At 39.2% G+C, this 15,489-nt stretch overlaps 2 protein-coding genes across 5 annotated transcripts in view; both read right to left on the minus strand.

Annotated features, from left to right (window-relative positions):
- Positions 1-36: 36 nt before the first annotated feature.
- mcat (malonyl CoA:ACP acyltransferase (mitochondrial)) lies at positions 37-5,152 on the minus strand. Its single transcript, XM_026922602.3, has 4 exons — positions 4,166-5,152; positions 1,439-1,526; positions 1,104-1,321; positions 37-988 (listed from the first exon to the last, which is right to left on the minus strand). The coding sequence occupies exons 1-4, from the start codon at positions 4,583-4,585 to the stop codon at positions 575-577; spliced, it is 1,140 nt and encodes a 379-aa protein (XP_026778403.3). The 5' UTR covers positions 4,586-5,152; the 3' UTR covers positions 37-574.
- Positions 5,153-7,006: 1,854 nt separating this feature from the next.
- The window catches only part of rap1b (RAP1B, member of RAS oncogene family), a 57,056-nt gene continuing 48,573 nt past the window's right edge, over positions 7,007-15,489 (minus strand). For 3 of the 4 annotated variants that reach the window (XM_026923046.3, XM_053241635.1, XM_053241636.1), the window contains exons 6-8: positions 13,255-13,398; positions 9,898-10,013; positions 7,007-9,649 (exon numbers count right to left, since the gene is read on the minus strand). In XM_026923046.3, coding sequence (XP_026778847.1) covers positions 9,927-10,013; positions 13,255-13,398 — 231 coding nt within the window. In that variant the 3' untranslated portion in view covers positions 7,007-9,649; positions 9,898-9,926. The remainder of the gene's footprint in view (positions 9,650-9,897; positions 10,014-13,254; positions 13,399-15,489) is intronic. The other variant, XM_026923047.3, reaches the window with a different exon arrangement.

Consider the following 15,489-nt stretch of genomic DNA (forward strand, 5'->3'; position numbering starts at 1 on the left):
GGTCAAGAAGGATCATTTGGGTTCATTTTTTATATAATTTTATATGATTGTATTCTACCTAAATTGCAACTTGAGTGCTGGTTCACACAATTTTTGTAAGTTATTTGATGCCGTTGTTGGTTTACAGTAGGGTCTGTTGCTGGTTAATTGGGCCATATTCACTCTCTTACCTCTTCCTCTAAAACAATTGCTATGCTATTATAGGAAGCTGGACTTTCAATTTGATGTTTTCACTGCAATGCAAATAATAATAAAATTTGTTGGATGGAATATTCAGTTGTGTCTTTTTTTTTTCGTCATTTGGAAAACAGGATGTTAAACAATGTCTTGCTGGTTATTCTCGTCTTTCTCCAAGTTAAACATTTCACATTTTGCATTTTCCCACAAATACAGAACCGTTAAATTTAACATGTCATAATGTAATCTGATCAGACTAAAAGAAGTGTAGCAAGCTAACTGACACAATTTCAGTGAATTCTGGGAACCTAGCAGTATGATCCGGAATATCATAACTTGGTAAGAGAGTGTGGTAACTTCTGAAAATCTCACTGCGCTGCCATTTCCTAAACGTCTCTCAATCGTCTTGTGGCAGTGCCACGTCAACGTGTGTGTAGTTCCTGAATGCCTTCATGTTGCACTTCTGCAGCGTAGCCCCCAGTTGTCTCCCAGGTCCCACCTCATATGTGTTAGGAAAGTCCTGGCCCTGAGTTCGCTCATAAATCTCATGCAGCGTCTGCTCCCACTTCACCGGTGACACCACCTGCTTGGCCAGCTGCCGCCGCACGTGGTTTTCTTGCATGTAACGCTTTCCATCGACGTTGGAGTGGACAGCAACCTCAGGCCGGCGCACCTCTAACTGGCGCAGCACGTCGCTCAGAGGCTGCACGGCCGGCTCCATCAGCTCCGTGTGGAAAGCCCCGCTTACCGGCAGCAGCCTCGTCCGAGCAAAGTGCAGCTGCTTCGAGTTTTTCTGGAGGAAGTCCAGCGCCTGGGGAAAGCAGGAACAGTCACTCGTGTGGTAGACACTTGAAACCCATTGCATTGTAATTGCACTGTAATGCTCCACCTAAAGCTGTTCCAGCTCATAAAGGACTAGTTCTTACCTCAAGATGTCCAGCGATGACCCTCCCATCTGGAAACAGGTAGTTTGCGATGGAGCAAACAGGATTCTGTATACCCAGAGACAAACAGTGCTCTCTTGCTTGAAGGCAGGCGTGTTTGTAATTGGCTTGAGGTTTACCGATTACAGATAACATTCCACTCGGGATTGCATCAGAAGCTTTCTGCATGGCTTCTGCCCTAACTTTCACTGCGAAAAGAGCTACACAAAATTCTGCCATTAGTCTAAAACTGCAAGTATGATGCAGGTTAGATTTACAAATAACATCAAGATTTTATTTTCCTGGATCTAGAGAATAAACAAGCACATGAGTCTTACCTTCAGCAAAGTCCATCGCACCTGAGAAGACCAAAGCAGCAAACTCCCCAACACTGAAACCAGCAGCAGCAACACAGTTCTCTATCGCCTGAGGAAGGACAGATGTGGTTACACCTGACATCTGTATTCAGATAAACCCAGATAACACTGACTAGTGGCCTAATTCATACTCATACACACAAGATTTTCACCAATTCAACAATGAACTTCATCCAAAATTGCATAATTTTATTCTAGCTGTTATATTCTATATTTAATATGAATATTTTCCAACAAACGCTCATTCATTCTAGACTGTGATGGCTTAACTGATACAGAAAATTCAATACTTTTATTAGTTGTGCCATTGGTGTATTTACTTTACATCTTGCTCTAACATTAAGTCAAACATTTCTGACTCCTTCTCTGAGCTTTATTGCATCATTTTAAATTTATCTACCACAATCTGGTATAGTATACTTTACTACATAGTACTATGAGAAACGATATGTAGCAGTGGCTGCAGGTCATGATATTAGATGCAAAGGTTATAATCTAATAGCAATCAATAGCTCAGCTACAAAACTGTTAGGGCTGAGCAATGCATAATATCACTAGGTCTCACCGATGATATAATAAGAATGAAGTGGAGGGCAAATTATTACACTTATCACAATTAAATCACAATTAAAGGTACACAGGCAGCTTCATTTGTGATTTTTTCTTTTTTTAAGTGTTTCTAATTCATAACACTGTACTGGGTGCAAGCTGTGTTTCCTCTAAATACTAAACATGGTCAAAGGAAAAGTTGTAGACCTTGTATACTGGTTTGAATAAAAGGTTTACAACTTTTCTCTTGACCATGTTTGGTCAAGTATTTCAAGTGTGCCTTCTCACTGCTGATGACGAGTTACGATACGTCAGCGCGGGCTGAAAAACGTCAGCCCACTGAAAGATCAAATCTACGCAGTTTCGCTCTGCGTAATCACCTGACATGAACGTCATCTAAAATGAGCTATAGTCTGGTCTAGAAAGAAATCAGCCCCAGCCTCGCTTCTTCACATACCATTTGCGGTGCTGTTGCAAAAATAATCCACTATTAAACGTTTACTAACAGCAAATAAAGTTTGTTTAAAATGAACACCTTATATTGATGTATTTTCTTAACTTTAAAATACAGAAAAGGGTTTGTATGGTGGGTTTAGCCCTGGCAGTCCATTTATACCAGCTGCCTCTGGTACAGAATACAGTATATACTGTTGCATTATTTAATAGAAATGCATGTCATGCATGTTCAACACAGTCACAGTATTCATCAACTTGTAGATCACAGGTTCCCAACCCAGAACTACCTCCTGTCCTGCACATTTTAGTCTTTTCCCTGCTCTAAAACACACACCTAAACAGGGTGAATTAGCTGATGAATCAGGTGTGTTGTGAGAAGGGGAAACACTAAACCAGGGGTGTCCAATCTTATCCGGAAAGGGCCGGTGTTTGTGTGGGTGTGGGTTTTCATTCCAACCAAGCAGGAGCCACACCCGAGTCTACAGAAAGCCAAGATCAACTGATTAAACAGGTGGAATCAGGTGCAGCTCCTGCTTGATAGGAATGAAAACCTGCACCACACCGGCGCTTTGTGGATAAGATTGGACACCTCTGCACCAAACAGTGCAGGACAGGATGTACTCAAGCACCAGGGTTGGGAACCTGTGTTGTAGATGTAAAGTACCCGGATGTCCTACTACCTACTCCGCAGGGGCGTGGCTTGTCACGTTTCAGTCAGTTAGAAGACTAGCAGGTGGTAACCAAAAGCAGGTTATTAATACACATTGTTTATGGCTTACTTTATACAGAACAGAAATTTGGACACTCATCCGAACACAATAAAATCCCTGCTCTTGCACGCTGTGGTGCTGTTTCGCCGAGGTGCATTTGGATAGCTCCATTTATAAAAGCTTCGAGTTAAAGTTCATTAAGTAAATAAACAAAGATGTATTTTTGAGTCCACTTCACTTCTGGAAAATGAACGAAAAACTATGAGAATAATAGACACAAATTAAAAAAATAAATAAATAATAGAAAGCATAACAGAAATTCTAATGGTTTCCACTACAAATACCACTACAAACCATCATTATTTAGTACGATGTATCAATGACGTAGGTCCTTAATGGTATCCTCTAGACCAGGGGTGTCCAGTGTTATCCACAATCAAGCAGGAGCCACACCTGATTCCACCTGTTTGGCTTTCAGTAGACTCAGGTGTGGCTCCTGATTGGTTGGAATGAAAACCCAAACCCACACCGGCCCTTTCCGGATAAGATTGGACACCCCTGGTTTAGACATAACATGCCACCAACAGAAGGCAACAGATTACCATTAGAGAGCTACAGAGCTCATTACAGTCCCTGGTGGTCTAAGCGGCTAAGGATCCTGGGTTGGGTTCGATTCCCGGGCAGGAGTGCACTGGAGTGCACTCTCAAAGCCGGTCCCAAGCCTGTACGCATCAGGAAGGGCATCCGGTGTAAAATCTGTGCCTAATCAAACATGTGTGGTCCAGTGATCTGCTGTGGCAACTTCTAACAGGAGCATCCGAAAGAACAACAGGGACCATTACAGTTTCCATTAAAACCCTATACAATAACCATTAAAACCATTACAAATTCTATGAGGGTTTCTACTGTGTGTGGGTTTTTTTTTCCCCAGGAGGAGGTCATTCTGACTACACAGGAGAGTTTGAAGACTTACAGCAGGGTTTTCATGATTCAGTCTTTCCACAGCAGCTAAAGAGGTGACAAACACTGCAGGCTGGCAATGCACAGTCTTCATCAGATCCTCCTCAGGTCCATTTAAGCACAGTGAGAGAAGGTCATAGCCCAGCACTTTCTCAGCCACGGTGAACATGTCCTTCACGTTGCTGTACTTGAGCAGTCCTCTGCCCATGCCCACAAACTGACTGCCCTGCCCGGGGAACAGCAGCACGGACACCTGCCCCGGGGGCCTCCCCTTCCCCTTCCCCTTCCCCTGCCTCTGTCTCTCCTCTTCTCTCTGAATTTGCTCTGGTTTGTGAACATGATCACTGAGCTTTCTGCCATGAAGAACAGCAGGCTTGCTGCAGAAACACCTCCCTGCTGCACTCCTACAGCTAACCAGAGCCAGCAAACTCATGTCAGCACGCGCGCTTTGCCCAGATGAAAATTATTCTCTAGTCCTCAAGCGTCTAAACTTCTTAAGAAAAAAGAAAGAAATGCAGTATGTTTAATGCAGGCTGTAAATTAGAGATAAATACTGACTACCTATCAGTATCATTTTGGACTATTTACAACCATGTGTCTGAGTTCTCTTCTTCTGCAGTATGCAGTGTGCACCGACCAGCACGCGCAGCGCCCTCTAGCGGTCCGGAGCCTCTTCCTGGTTCTTACCTTAACCGTGCTGCGTTTCAGTATTTATTCCTAATAATATAATACCTCGATTCATTTTATATGATGTTACTCCAAACGAACAATTTCCCCCAGTTTGCAGGACCTAAAAAACGCGTTGACTGTGGATGATGTGCAGCCGACAAACCTGCACTCTGTCAAATTATGATATTTACAACACAGTAAGAAAAATCCCAACCATTCTCATCAAAAGCTTTTTTACACTCAGGTACAGCTTTTGCAGGAATACAAGAAAATCTCACAGGTTCAGATTGGCTCTATGGTTCACATTTCCAAGCTCACTGCCTCTATGATTCAGATTCAAAGACTCATTTTCTTTATGATTCAGATTCAAAGACTCATTTCTTTATGATTCAGATTCAAAGACTCATTTCTTTATGATTCAGATTCAAAGACTCATTTCTTTATGATTCAGATATAGAGACTCATTTTCTTTATGATTCAGAGACTCGTTTCTTTATGATTCAGATTCAAAGACTCATTTCTTTATGATTCAGATTGACACTCCTTTTCTTTATGATTCAGAGACTCATTTCTTTATGATTCAGATTCAAAGACTCGTTTTCTTTATGATTCAGATTCAGAGACTCATTTTCTTTATGACTCACAGACTCATTTTCTTTTTGATTCTGATTCAGATTCAGAATCTCACTGGTTCTATGATTCAGAATTTAATAACTGGACATCTGAAGATTAGGAAAAAAAAAAAAAAATCACCTGGTCTTTTTCTAATCTTCAACTGTCCTGATTCGGTGATTCTGTGCTCATGATAGCCTCAGATTCCTGTTCTTGGATGACAGGAGTGGAACCTGAAGTGGTCTTTTGCTGTCGTAGCTCATCCACCTCAAGGTTTGATGATGTTGTGCATGCTGAGATGCTTTTCTGCTCACCACGGTTGAAAAGAGTGATTGAGTTACTACAGACTTCCTGTCAACTCAGGTCAGTCTGGTCATTCTCCTCTGATCTCTCTCATCTACAAGGTGTTTCAGCCTGCAGATCCTCCGCACACAGGATTTTTTTTGTTTTGTTTTGTTTGCACTATTCTTTGTAAACTCTAGAGACTGTTGTGTGTGAAAATCCCAGGAGATCAGCAGTTTCTGAAATACTCAAACCAGCCCATCTGGTACCAACATCCATGCCACGGTTAAAGTCACAGAGATCACACTTTTTCTTTATTCTGATGTTTGATGTGAACATTAACTGAAGCTCTTGACCTGTATCTGCATGTTTTTATTCATTGTGCTGCTGCCACGTGATTGGCTGATTAGATAACTGCATGAATGTACTGGCATTCCTAATAAAGTGGATGGTGAGTGTATAAATATATATTAAACAAAACCAGAGCAATACACTTTTAGGACAAAAAATTTTTTAAAGGTCCTTAGCTTTCTAGGAAAGAAATATTCTCTGCTATAGTTAAACATAGAACTTTTATTGGTTCCTCCAAAGAGACACCCAAACAATGCTTAAGGGTTCAAGAGTTAACTTTTTTTTTTTTTTTTTTAAATATACTCTATATACTATACTTTTTTAAGATGCTCTAGAAGCTGAAAAAATACAATTACCTCTGTAGAAAATCTGATTGCTTTGTGAAGTGACCTCACGAATGTTGTGGTCGTAAATCCACATGAAGTACCCTGGTTATGTAAAAAGGGATCTATCAGGACATTCAGGGCTACAAAATTAGCATAAAACTAGCTAGCTAACCAATAAATCCTGTTTCAAGAGAGGCTGTAGGATGGCTGTAATTATCCACAACTGCTCTTGCCTCCCTGTTACTTTCATTTGTTTATCTATTCAGAGAAGGATGTAATATCATTTGAATATGTGTTGCATTTCTTTTTCCTCAGAATATGATAACGTATTTAGCTAAATCACAAATTTCTGTTCAATGAGTCATTGTTATTCATGCGTGAAGTAATATTAACAGTCTTTAACAGAGTTGAGCTAACTTCATGCTTAAGTGGCTTTCATAGACAAATATTGTGAAGGTGAACACAAATAGGCAAATTATAATGAAGAAGCTGTCACTGTGAGGTGCCCACTACCTTACTTCATCATTAAAACACATTTAAATTTTAGTTCTTTAATCAATTTAAGTCATTATCATGTTCACTCCTATCTAGAAACAATCTTAAAACAAGTATCGTTAGAGCAAATGTTAAACTGATTTTATTGACAGAAGAACTGTGAAACAATACACAATCAAGTGGCAGAACTGGCTTCTTGCGAGCCCTTGCATGGCAATCCAATTTATTGAACTACAGATGCTCGATTATACAAAATTGCACCACTTCAATTAAGGCTTTTAAGTTTACATTTGGCCACCCATCCACCCTCCCACCCTCCTCCCCAACTCTACAGTTACTCAAATGCTTCATTTCAAATACTGCAGCGCTCTCACGCGTTCACCCTCACCCAGATTTTTTTTTTTCTTTTAAAAAACAGAAATCCAACAAAGCATTTGTTGACACAATCAGCAGAACATAACCTCAATGTTAACCTTCATCACTCATTCAGCATTACTTAATAGATTTTTTTATTTATCACATTTTTTTTACTGAGTGAACCTCCATAATGCATGCATAAAGCATCCATGGTGCACATACATTGTTACAGTATATTGAGTCAAAAAGCATGAATTTTAGTTGCAGACTATAAGATGGTCTGCAGCTCAACTAGTCGAACATTTTGTGTCGTTGTGCCGCACAGTTCATCCACATCTCATGAATGCTTTATGAATGCTTCATATGATTGCACTTGTTACAATATGGTCTTTTTTTTTTTTTTGTAACTATTGATCCCTTTTCTCCCCGCTCAGAAACACAGCATCCCCACCCCAACATTCACTACAGTAATTCCCACAGGAACGCAGACAGAAAACAGTTCAATCCAAGTTTTACAAAAGTGAAACAGTCACTAACAGGCAAGTTTTTTTTTTTAATCTTTACTGACAGGATCCAAAATGATCAGTTGCATTCGCAGGCAAGAGGAAGGTTCGGGGTGAATTACCTTTAGAGAACATCAGTAAACGCAGTGCAGACACTGATATTACTGATGATTATTTGATGAAGCCCATTGTTATAAATCATTACAAGTTTGCTCATCATTTTTGTAAGTTGGTACTGATTCCCTGTAAGCATTTGTATAAACTCTAACAATGCCCTGTAAAGCTCTAATAATGTTCTATAAGTAATTCCTTGTGAATTTATAATCATATTCATAATCATCATAACACAAGAGTGGCTATGCATTATAATTCCATGTGGTGTACTGCACAACCTTTTTTACTACTAATGACCTGTGAGTAACTAATTATTTATTATTATTTATATTAATTACTATTTATTAACAATTATTTATAAAATGATAAACACTTAAAATGTCATTACTCAGTGCTTCAATTAAAGTGAATGTTAAATTATTCCTCCTAAGTAGCAAGACAGTTTTTTTTTTTTAAATAATTGTTAATAAATGTTACAGTTGCTTTAAATATTCACAGATAATCTTTAGTTATAAAGGCTGCGCAGTACACCACATGACATTATAAAGAATAACAGCACTTGTGTTACAACATGTCTAAGTTATCAAGGAGTTATTTATTGCACATTATTACAGCTTCACGAGGCATTATTAGAGTTTATAAAAAGACTTTACAAGAAATCATTACCTACTTATAAACAATCAGAAGCACAGTTATAATAATTTACGAATATGGGCTTCATAGAAAGTGTTGCTCTCAATTCTTTAAAATATACTTCCTGTAGTAGTTAAGGGGAATTCTGTGAAAGGGATTGGACAGTTTATATTCTATCAATGAGAGATCACATGATGCAAAGCTGATTTATTATATTTCACTCTTTCAAGGTGAAGCATGACTGTCCCTTTCAACAGTGCCCCCTTGTGAGCACCCCAAACTGTACAAATGTCTCCGTAAACAAGACAAGAAACCTGGTATGAGAGATGGATTAAGTTTTTTTTGTTGTTTTTTTTTTTTAGTTGGATTCGCCTGGAAAGAAAAAAAAAAGATCTAAATACATATTTGAAGGCATTTGAGGCTAAGAACAACATAATAGTGACAGAAATCATTATATTTTTTAATTTTTACACATACATGTATCCACAGGTTTTCCTAAAGATAAAACTTATATCAATAGTTCATGTGATATACCATCTTGGCAGAGCGAAAACTAGTAACTTTTAAAAAGTGAAAATGCAGGAAGGAGGAAAATTAGGATGAAAATAAAACAAACAAAAAAATGTTACAAAAGACAAAATCTACAGGAAGAAATGCACAGAAACCAAGGAGCAAAGTTAGCTGTACGAAATGGACTATATGGGTGTCTTTGGACTTCCTCTCATCTCTGGCTAAAATAGTGGTGCTTATAAATATCGCATCATTGTAATTGCCATGGCAACGTGCACAGTCAGGTTCAACACACGCTCCTTACTTTTCCAACGGTGGCTGACTCCGTTAGCAATAACACTGTGTGTAGGCTCTGCGTTTTTTTAAAATTCTTTTAGGATTTTATTCATTTATCCATGTAATTATTGGTCTATTTTAGTTGCATACAGTTAGAATATATATTTATATATTTATAAGTAAAAATCTTTCTTGCAACTCTGGAAAGTGTTGATGGTTATCTATGTGCAAAAAATATGATACTGTAGCCTTGAATCTGTCGGTTGGTTTCTTTAAAGGGGCATCACCACACAGGAAAGTCCATTCGATGTTAGGTTTTAGTAACGTCGGAATGCTGGCACTGCTGACAGACACAGCAGCAAATCAGACCTAGAGACAGAGGAAGAAAAAGAAAGGAGGGAAAAGAGAGAAAGCAAGACCAGACAGCACAAAGGGAGAATAAACACATCTGAGAATTAAAGTGTAATCAGACCTAAGGCTTTACATATCCTAATCTTGTATTCTCTTGATTACTGGGTTTATTCTAATGATTAACTTAAGCAGGCAGAACTGATCCTGAATCAGCCATGAATTCAATTCACACACCCACTCGGTACAATCTGTTCTCTAGTTCTCACCTGGCTCAGAGCAACAGAACAGCTGTGTATTAGAGCAGCTGACAGTTGGACTTTTTGCGTGCCTTCCCAGGTACTGGGGTTTTCCTGTTGATTTGCCGGACCAGGTCATAGAAGATCTACAAAAGCAGAGAGCACAGGACATTACACCACGAACGCTGAACTGAATACAGCACACGCTCCAAAAGAGTTTCATTCTGCACTCATTTCACATTCACTATCCAGTTAGTAAGTATTTCACATTCACTATCCTTGTGTAAGTATTCGCCCCTAGCTCCGTGGGTAGAAATGTCTTCTTGATAAAAGAGGGCAGAGGAGAATGGCCAGACCGGTTCAAGCTGACAGGTAACTAAAATAACCACTCTTTACAAATGTAGTGAGCAGAAAAGCAACTCAGAACACACATCATGTCAAACCTCCACGTGGATGGGCTACAACAGCAGAAAACCACACTGGGTTCCATTCCTGTCATCCAAGAACAAGAATCTGAGACTACAGTGAACAGAAGCTCACAGAACCTGGACAGTTGAAGATTGAAAGGAGATCAGGTGATGTTTTCTTCCATACAGCCCAGCTTTGTGGAGCGTCGAGGCTATGGTTGTCCTGCAGACGGCTTCTCGCATTTGAGTTGTGGATCTCTATGTGGGATGTTTAAAGTTTAGGAAGGTATTTATTTATTTATTTTTTAAATAACTAAACCTTTTCCAGAACGTTGTCCCAGTCTTGTTTTGGTAGCTCCTTCATCTTCATGTCACTCTTTCTTTAGGGATGTTCTCTAGCAAACTCTGGGGTCTGTCTCAGAACAGATATATTTATCCTGAGACACTTAAACTGCACACTGGTGAACTTCATTCAACTAATTATGTGATGCTCAACTAATTCTGATGGTAAATGATTGCACTAATCTAAGGGTTTCCACACTAACAGGGTAAATACTTATATAATCACCACTTTTTGTTATGTTTTATTTGTAAATTTGTAATTTTGCAAATATATAATTCATAGGATTTTAGTGCTCTGAACCACTGATCAGAATCCACTAAGCTTTCACTGTCAGTTCAGTTCAACTGTAAGTCAATTTGGATTTAAAAAAAAAAACAAAGCCAAAGTGATAGAATGCCAAATGAATAAATGTAGGTTCAAAATGTCTTTCAGTTCACTCTTACAAAGCAACGTCTAACTCTTTATCCCTCCAGCGCTGCGGTGCAAGTGAACCAGCAGCATCAGATAAGTCTGCCATTGTCGTGAGACTGAAATTGCTCAGACAGCGTGACTGGCACGACCAGATGACTGCGAGGTTGCCTAAAATGCACACACTCGCAGCAAAGAGAAAACCACTCAGCTTGCGGCTGCTTCACATCACATCAGTTCCAGTCCACGTGGAGCTTACTGGTTTTGGTGGCCACATCAGTAAAGCAGAAGAGATGATCAGTTATCAAGTATTAGTTCATTTATAAATGCTGCTAATCATTCCTGTCCTCAAACTGTTAGAAAACGGATTTGAGACTGGTCATGAAGAGCTAAGAATCTTTCTGCCATCACTAGGCTTCACAGACCACAGGCCAGAGATTAGACTTCACCATGACCACATATCACTGAATCTGCTGTATCAGCACAAGTGACGGCATTTTAAAATGAAATCAAATCATACAGTTTCACATTACATTGTTTCTACATTCTGGAAAATGACCAAAAATGATGATAATCAAAATTGAGGGTTTTTTTGTGAATACATTACTTTAACATACTGTAACATTTTCTCAAGTCTTATTTCGCCCGGAACAATTTTTATACTTGTTGGTGGGGGCAACTGATATGACAATATGATATTGTCATTATGATAAAATATGTCATGATATATGCAAACACTGATCTTAACAAATACTGGATTGCATTTTATCCTTTGCCTTGTTTAATAATTATAATACTGCTGTTTTGCTAGTGTGTTCTAATTTTAGGTCCAGTAAAACCAAATTGTCTGTACATAATTTATTCACATCATATATTGTGAAATCATCTTTAATAATTTGATGTTTTTACCATTTCATATACATTTACTTGCTAGGAAAGTTAAAAGTATAGTCAAACCGACTGTACATATGGAGGAGTGGTGGTTCAGTGTAATCGTGAGTGTGACTGACTTCCTTTTTTTTTTTTTGAGCTCTTTAATTTACTCTGCATATAGATTTTCCCGAAAGCTTAAGACCGGGGGCGAGACCAACTGTGATCCTGAAAACCCAGAGTTAAGCTGTTTGGTGATGTTCTGGCCAAACACACCTGATTCAACTCATCAGCTACTTACAAGTTTTAATAAGTCGGTGTAAATGGAAAAAAGTGACTAAACCGTGCTGAACGTCTGCCATCCTGCCCCTCAGTTGTGCACCTCTGGGTTAAGAGGCTAAATGATGAAAACACACCACTAGAGAAAAGCACTGAGAGGTGTTTTCAGCTGATCATGGCCACGCACATACTTCAGCAGTTTGGTGCAAATTCTCAGGCTGGGAAAAGGTAAACATCGTCTTTCCACTCATAATTAAAAGCAGCCTGGCTGCAAGTCTTACAGACTGTGATTGATGGCCCTGCATTCCTAAGACAGCAAGTGTCTCAGAATAAGACCTCACTACAGCCCTGATTGAGATGTAGCTTTACTGAAGTGATGTCTGGATTTCGATTACGAAAAGTGACAGCTAGACATTAAGGGTTTTTTTTTATGCTGCTGCTTTGACAGGAATAAATGAATCTCAGTGCACAGATGCCAAAATGCTATCAGATCATTTCTTTCGGTTAATACCATGAAGCGTGAAACCTACTCCGGGCTAGTGTTGGGATTTCATATCATCTGGCACTGGAAATGAAGGATACCAGCGTTGTCTGACTGATCAGACAAAACTAAGGCTTCATGCTGACAGAACACAAAACAGCACTATGCTGTCGAGTCAGCAGCAGCAGAGCCAAGGCCCTTGTGCACAGAGCTTCCTCTGTGTTTGTGCGCTGCAGCTGACTGCCTGACATGGTGGCTGTGTGACTATGGATATATCAAGTGATGGCACAGGTTGACCACCAACACCATCAGCTGATCAGCAGAACACTGGCCACTCCGGCACAAGGATTTTGTTTTATTGAAAGACATCATATAACATCTACTACTGTCTATCATTTATTCTTAGCATGAATCAAAAGTAAAAGTGAGATTGTTGACTTTGGCAGAACAGAATAGTGGGAGTGCTGCATTGTTCCAACTAATACTAAGGCAACGGTTACAGATATTTTTTTCAACGTGTTTGACAGGAAGCACAAATGATACAGTGGACAGAGGCAGGTTTAAAATGTGCTAAGAATTGAAAAGAGTGTAAGGCTCACCTCATTGACGTTAATCTTGGACTTTGCGGAGGACTCGAGGAAGGCACAGCAGTTCCACTGGCGGGCCAGGTTCTGTCCCTGCTCCTTCCCCACCACTCTCTCATCCTCCAGATCACACTTATTCCCCACCAGGATCATCGGCACCTGCAGGAAGGAGGTGGTTAATGGAAGAAAAAAAAAGTCCAAGCCTTTCACTTCTCTCTTACTCATGAAACTAAAACTAAATGCGTGTTGTATACACAGTGCACAGGCGATTGCTTTAAGACTACATGGGAAGCACAGCCACCCCATAATTTTCATTAAAACGCTGCAATGAAATGTTTACCAATTTGTCAACATTATGCCTCACTCTTGGTGATATTCAATATTTTATTGAATCAAAATATCATATATCTCACTGAAATATTGTGCTGTCAGTTAACACAAACGGTACTCAGTGGACAGCACAGCCTGTGAGAAAATGGGATACTATAACAGTACACTGTACTGGACCAAAGATTAACGTTCATTGCACATTTAATATGTAATTTTGGGTCCCTGGCTTCACTGGGAAACAATGGCTACGTTTACATGCACATCGAATTCTGTTTAAGGTCTATAATCGGGTTGTAGCCATATTCCGAATACAATGTTTAGTTGCCATTCCTAAATACCTACAGCTCAGCATCTGTTAGCACCCACAATTCCTTGCGGACTGAGCACACGCATATATCTCCTTTCAGTGGATTTTCTGAATAAGATGTTTACATGCACCACATTTCCGATTAAAACAGGCATATTCCAGGGACGGGAATCGGAATTTGGGGAATCAGAATCTGTCTTAATCTGAATCGGGCAATCGGATTGCACCGTTTAAATGCACGACTCAATACTAATTAAAATATTGCCAAATTCTGATTAATATCAGAATATTGATGTGCATGTAGACGTAGCCAATGAGTGTATAAGCCAATGGATTTGCATAAGAAAAATATCTCAAAGCTTATTGCACAGTACATTCTTCATAAATGTTTTTTGTCCCGCCCGGACGCACAGATTCTCCATATGATTACTAGGAGATCTCTCAAAGGTCTGAACCTCGTAACCAACTGCCAAACACTGAAACAGTAATGAACATGACAGCATTTTAAATTTAAAGACACCAGCACCAGTCCGTTAACCACAACACTCACAGAGGGCTCAGAGCTGCAGTAGCTGTCAGTTTAATAGCCTAATCTGTAGCACTTGTACACAACTACACAGCTTTTACACAGTTTATTTTACTTTCGCATTTTGTAAATATTATAAATAAATTCTAAGTATAAAGTTTGATTATTTGTGTTCATTTTGGAAACTTCTAGCTAGCTATCTAGCTGTCACTAACGTCTTCAGTGAAATTTAGCTAGCTTAGCTGCTTTTGTTGTCACTGCTAATGTTGTCAACCTGATTTTGGAAAAGTCGCTTCATGGTCTTACTTATGAAGAGAACTGAACAGGCAGGCAGACCAAAACCGAAGACTGATTTAATTGAGAAGTCATAGAGCAAAAACAGGTTCTTTCATTTCTCTTGGTACAGTAAATTTGGTTGGCTTGACTGGTAAGTGCTTGACTGGTAAGTGCTCAAGCTGTGCTTCCCCTATTTTAAAAAACAGCAGCCACTCCTGGCATGGTGCCGACCTGCAATGCATTTCTGGTGATTCATACGCATGCAGAACTTGTAAATACTGGAATACTGACACCACCTTAAAGGTCACCCTGATCCAATAGTTTGAACACAGCATTAAGAAAGCAAATGACATTAATTTATCAAACCGAAGAGGTTTAGAATGACACCAAGTATAGCCTTTTAAGAGTAAACTAATTTATATGGTTACTAGTATCTTCATGGTCAAAAGATAAAGAGAATAGAACTAGAAATAACAAAACTTTTTAACACATAAAAACAATGTTCTAGCCTCTAACAAATCCTGTCCTACTAAGTATTGCTCTAAACCTTCATACATATGCATTACATAGGGATTTTTGATGAGCTAGATTTCTCAATTTATTTTTTTTTCCTTTATGAGATGGTTAGATTTCCTGTCTCAATCGTAAGTCATTTAAAACAGCTGCTGGGAAGTCTGAGAAGTTAAAATTGAAAGTGATTAGAAACCCCCTGCTGAGCCAGACTGTGCTAAAATGGAAGAGGAAGCTTGAAAAATTGAGATGAAAAGCTCAGCCGAAACCTGGCCTTCGACTAAAAAACTGACGCCCCAAT

The sequence above is a fragment of the Pangasianodon hypophthalmus genome, chromosome 18, assembly GCF_027358585.1.
Source record: "Pangasianodon hypophthalmus isolate fPanHyp1 chromosome 18, fPanHyp1.pri, whole genome shotgun sequence".
Lineage (NCBI taxonomy): Eukaryota > Metazoa > Chordata > Actinopteri > Siluriformes > Pangasiidae > Pangasianodon > Pangasianodon hypophthalmus.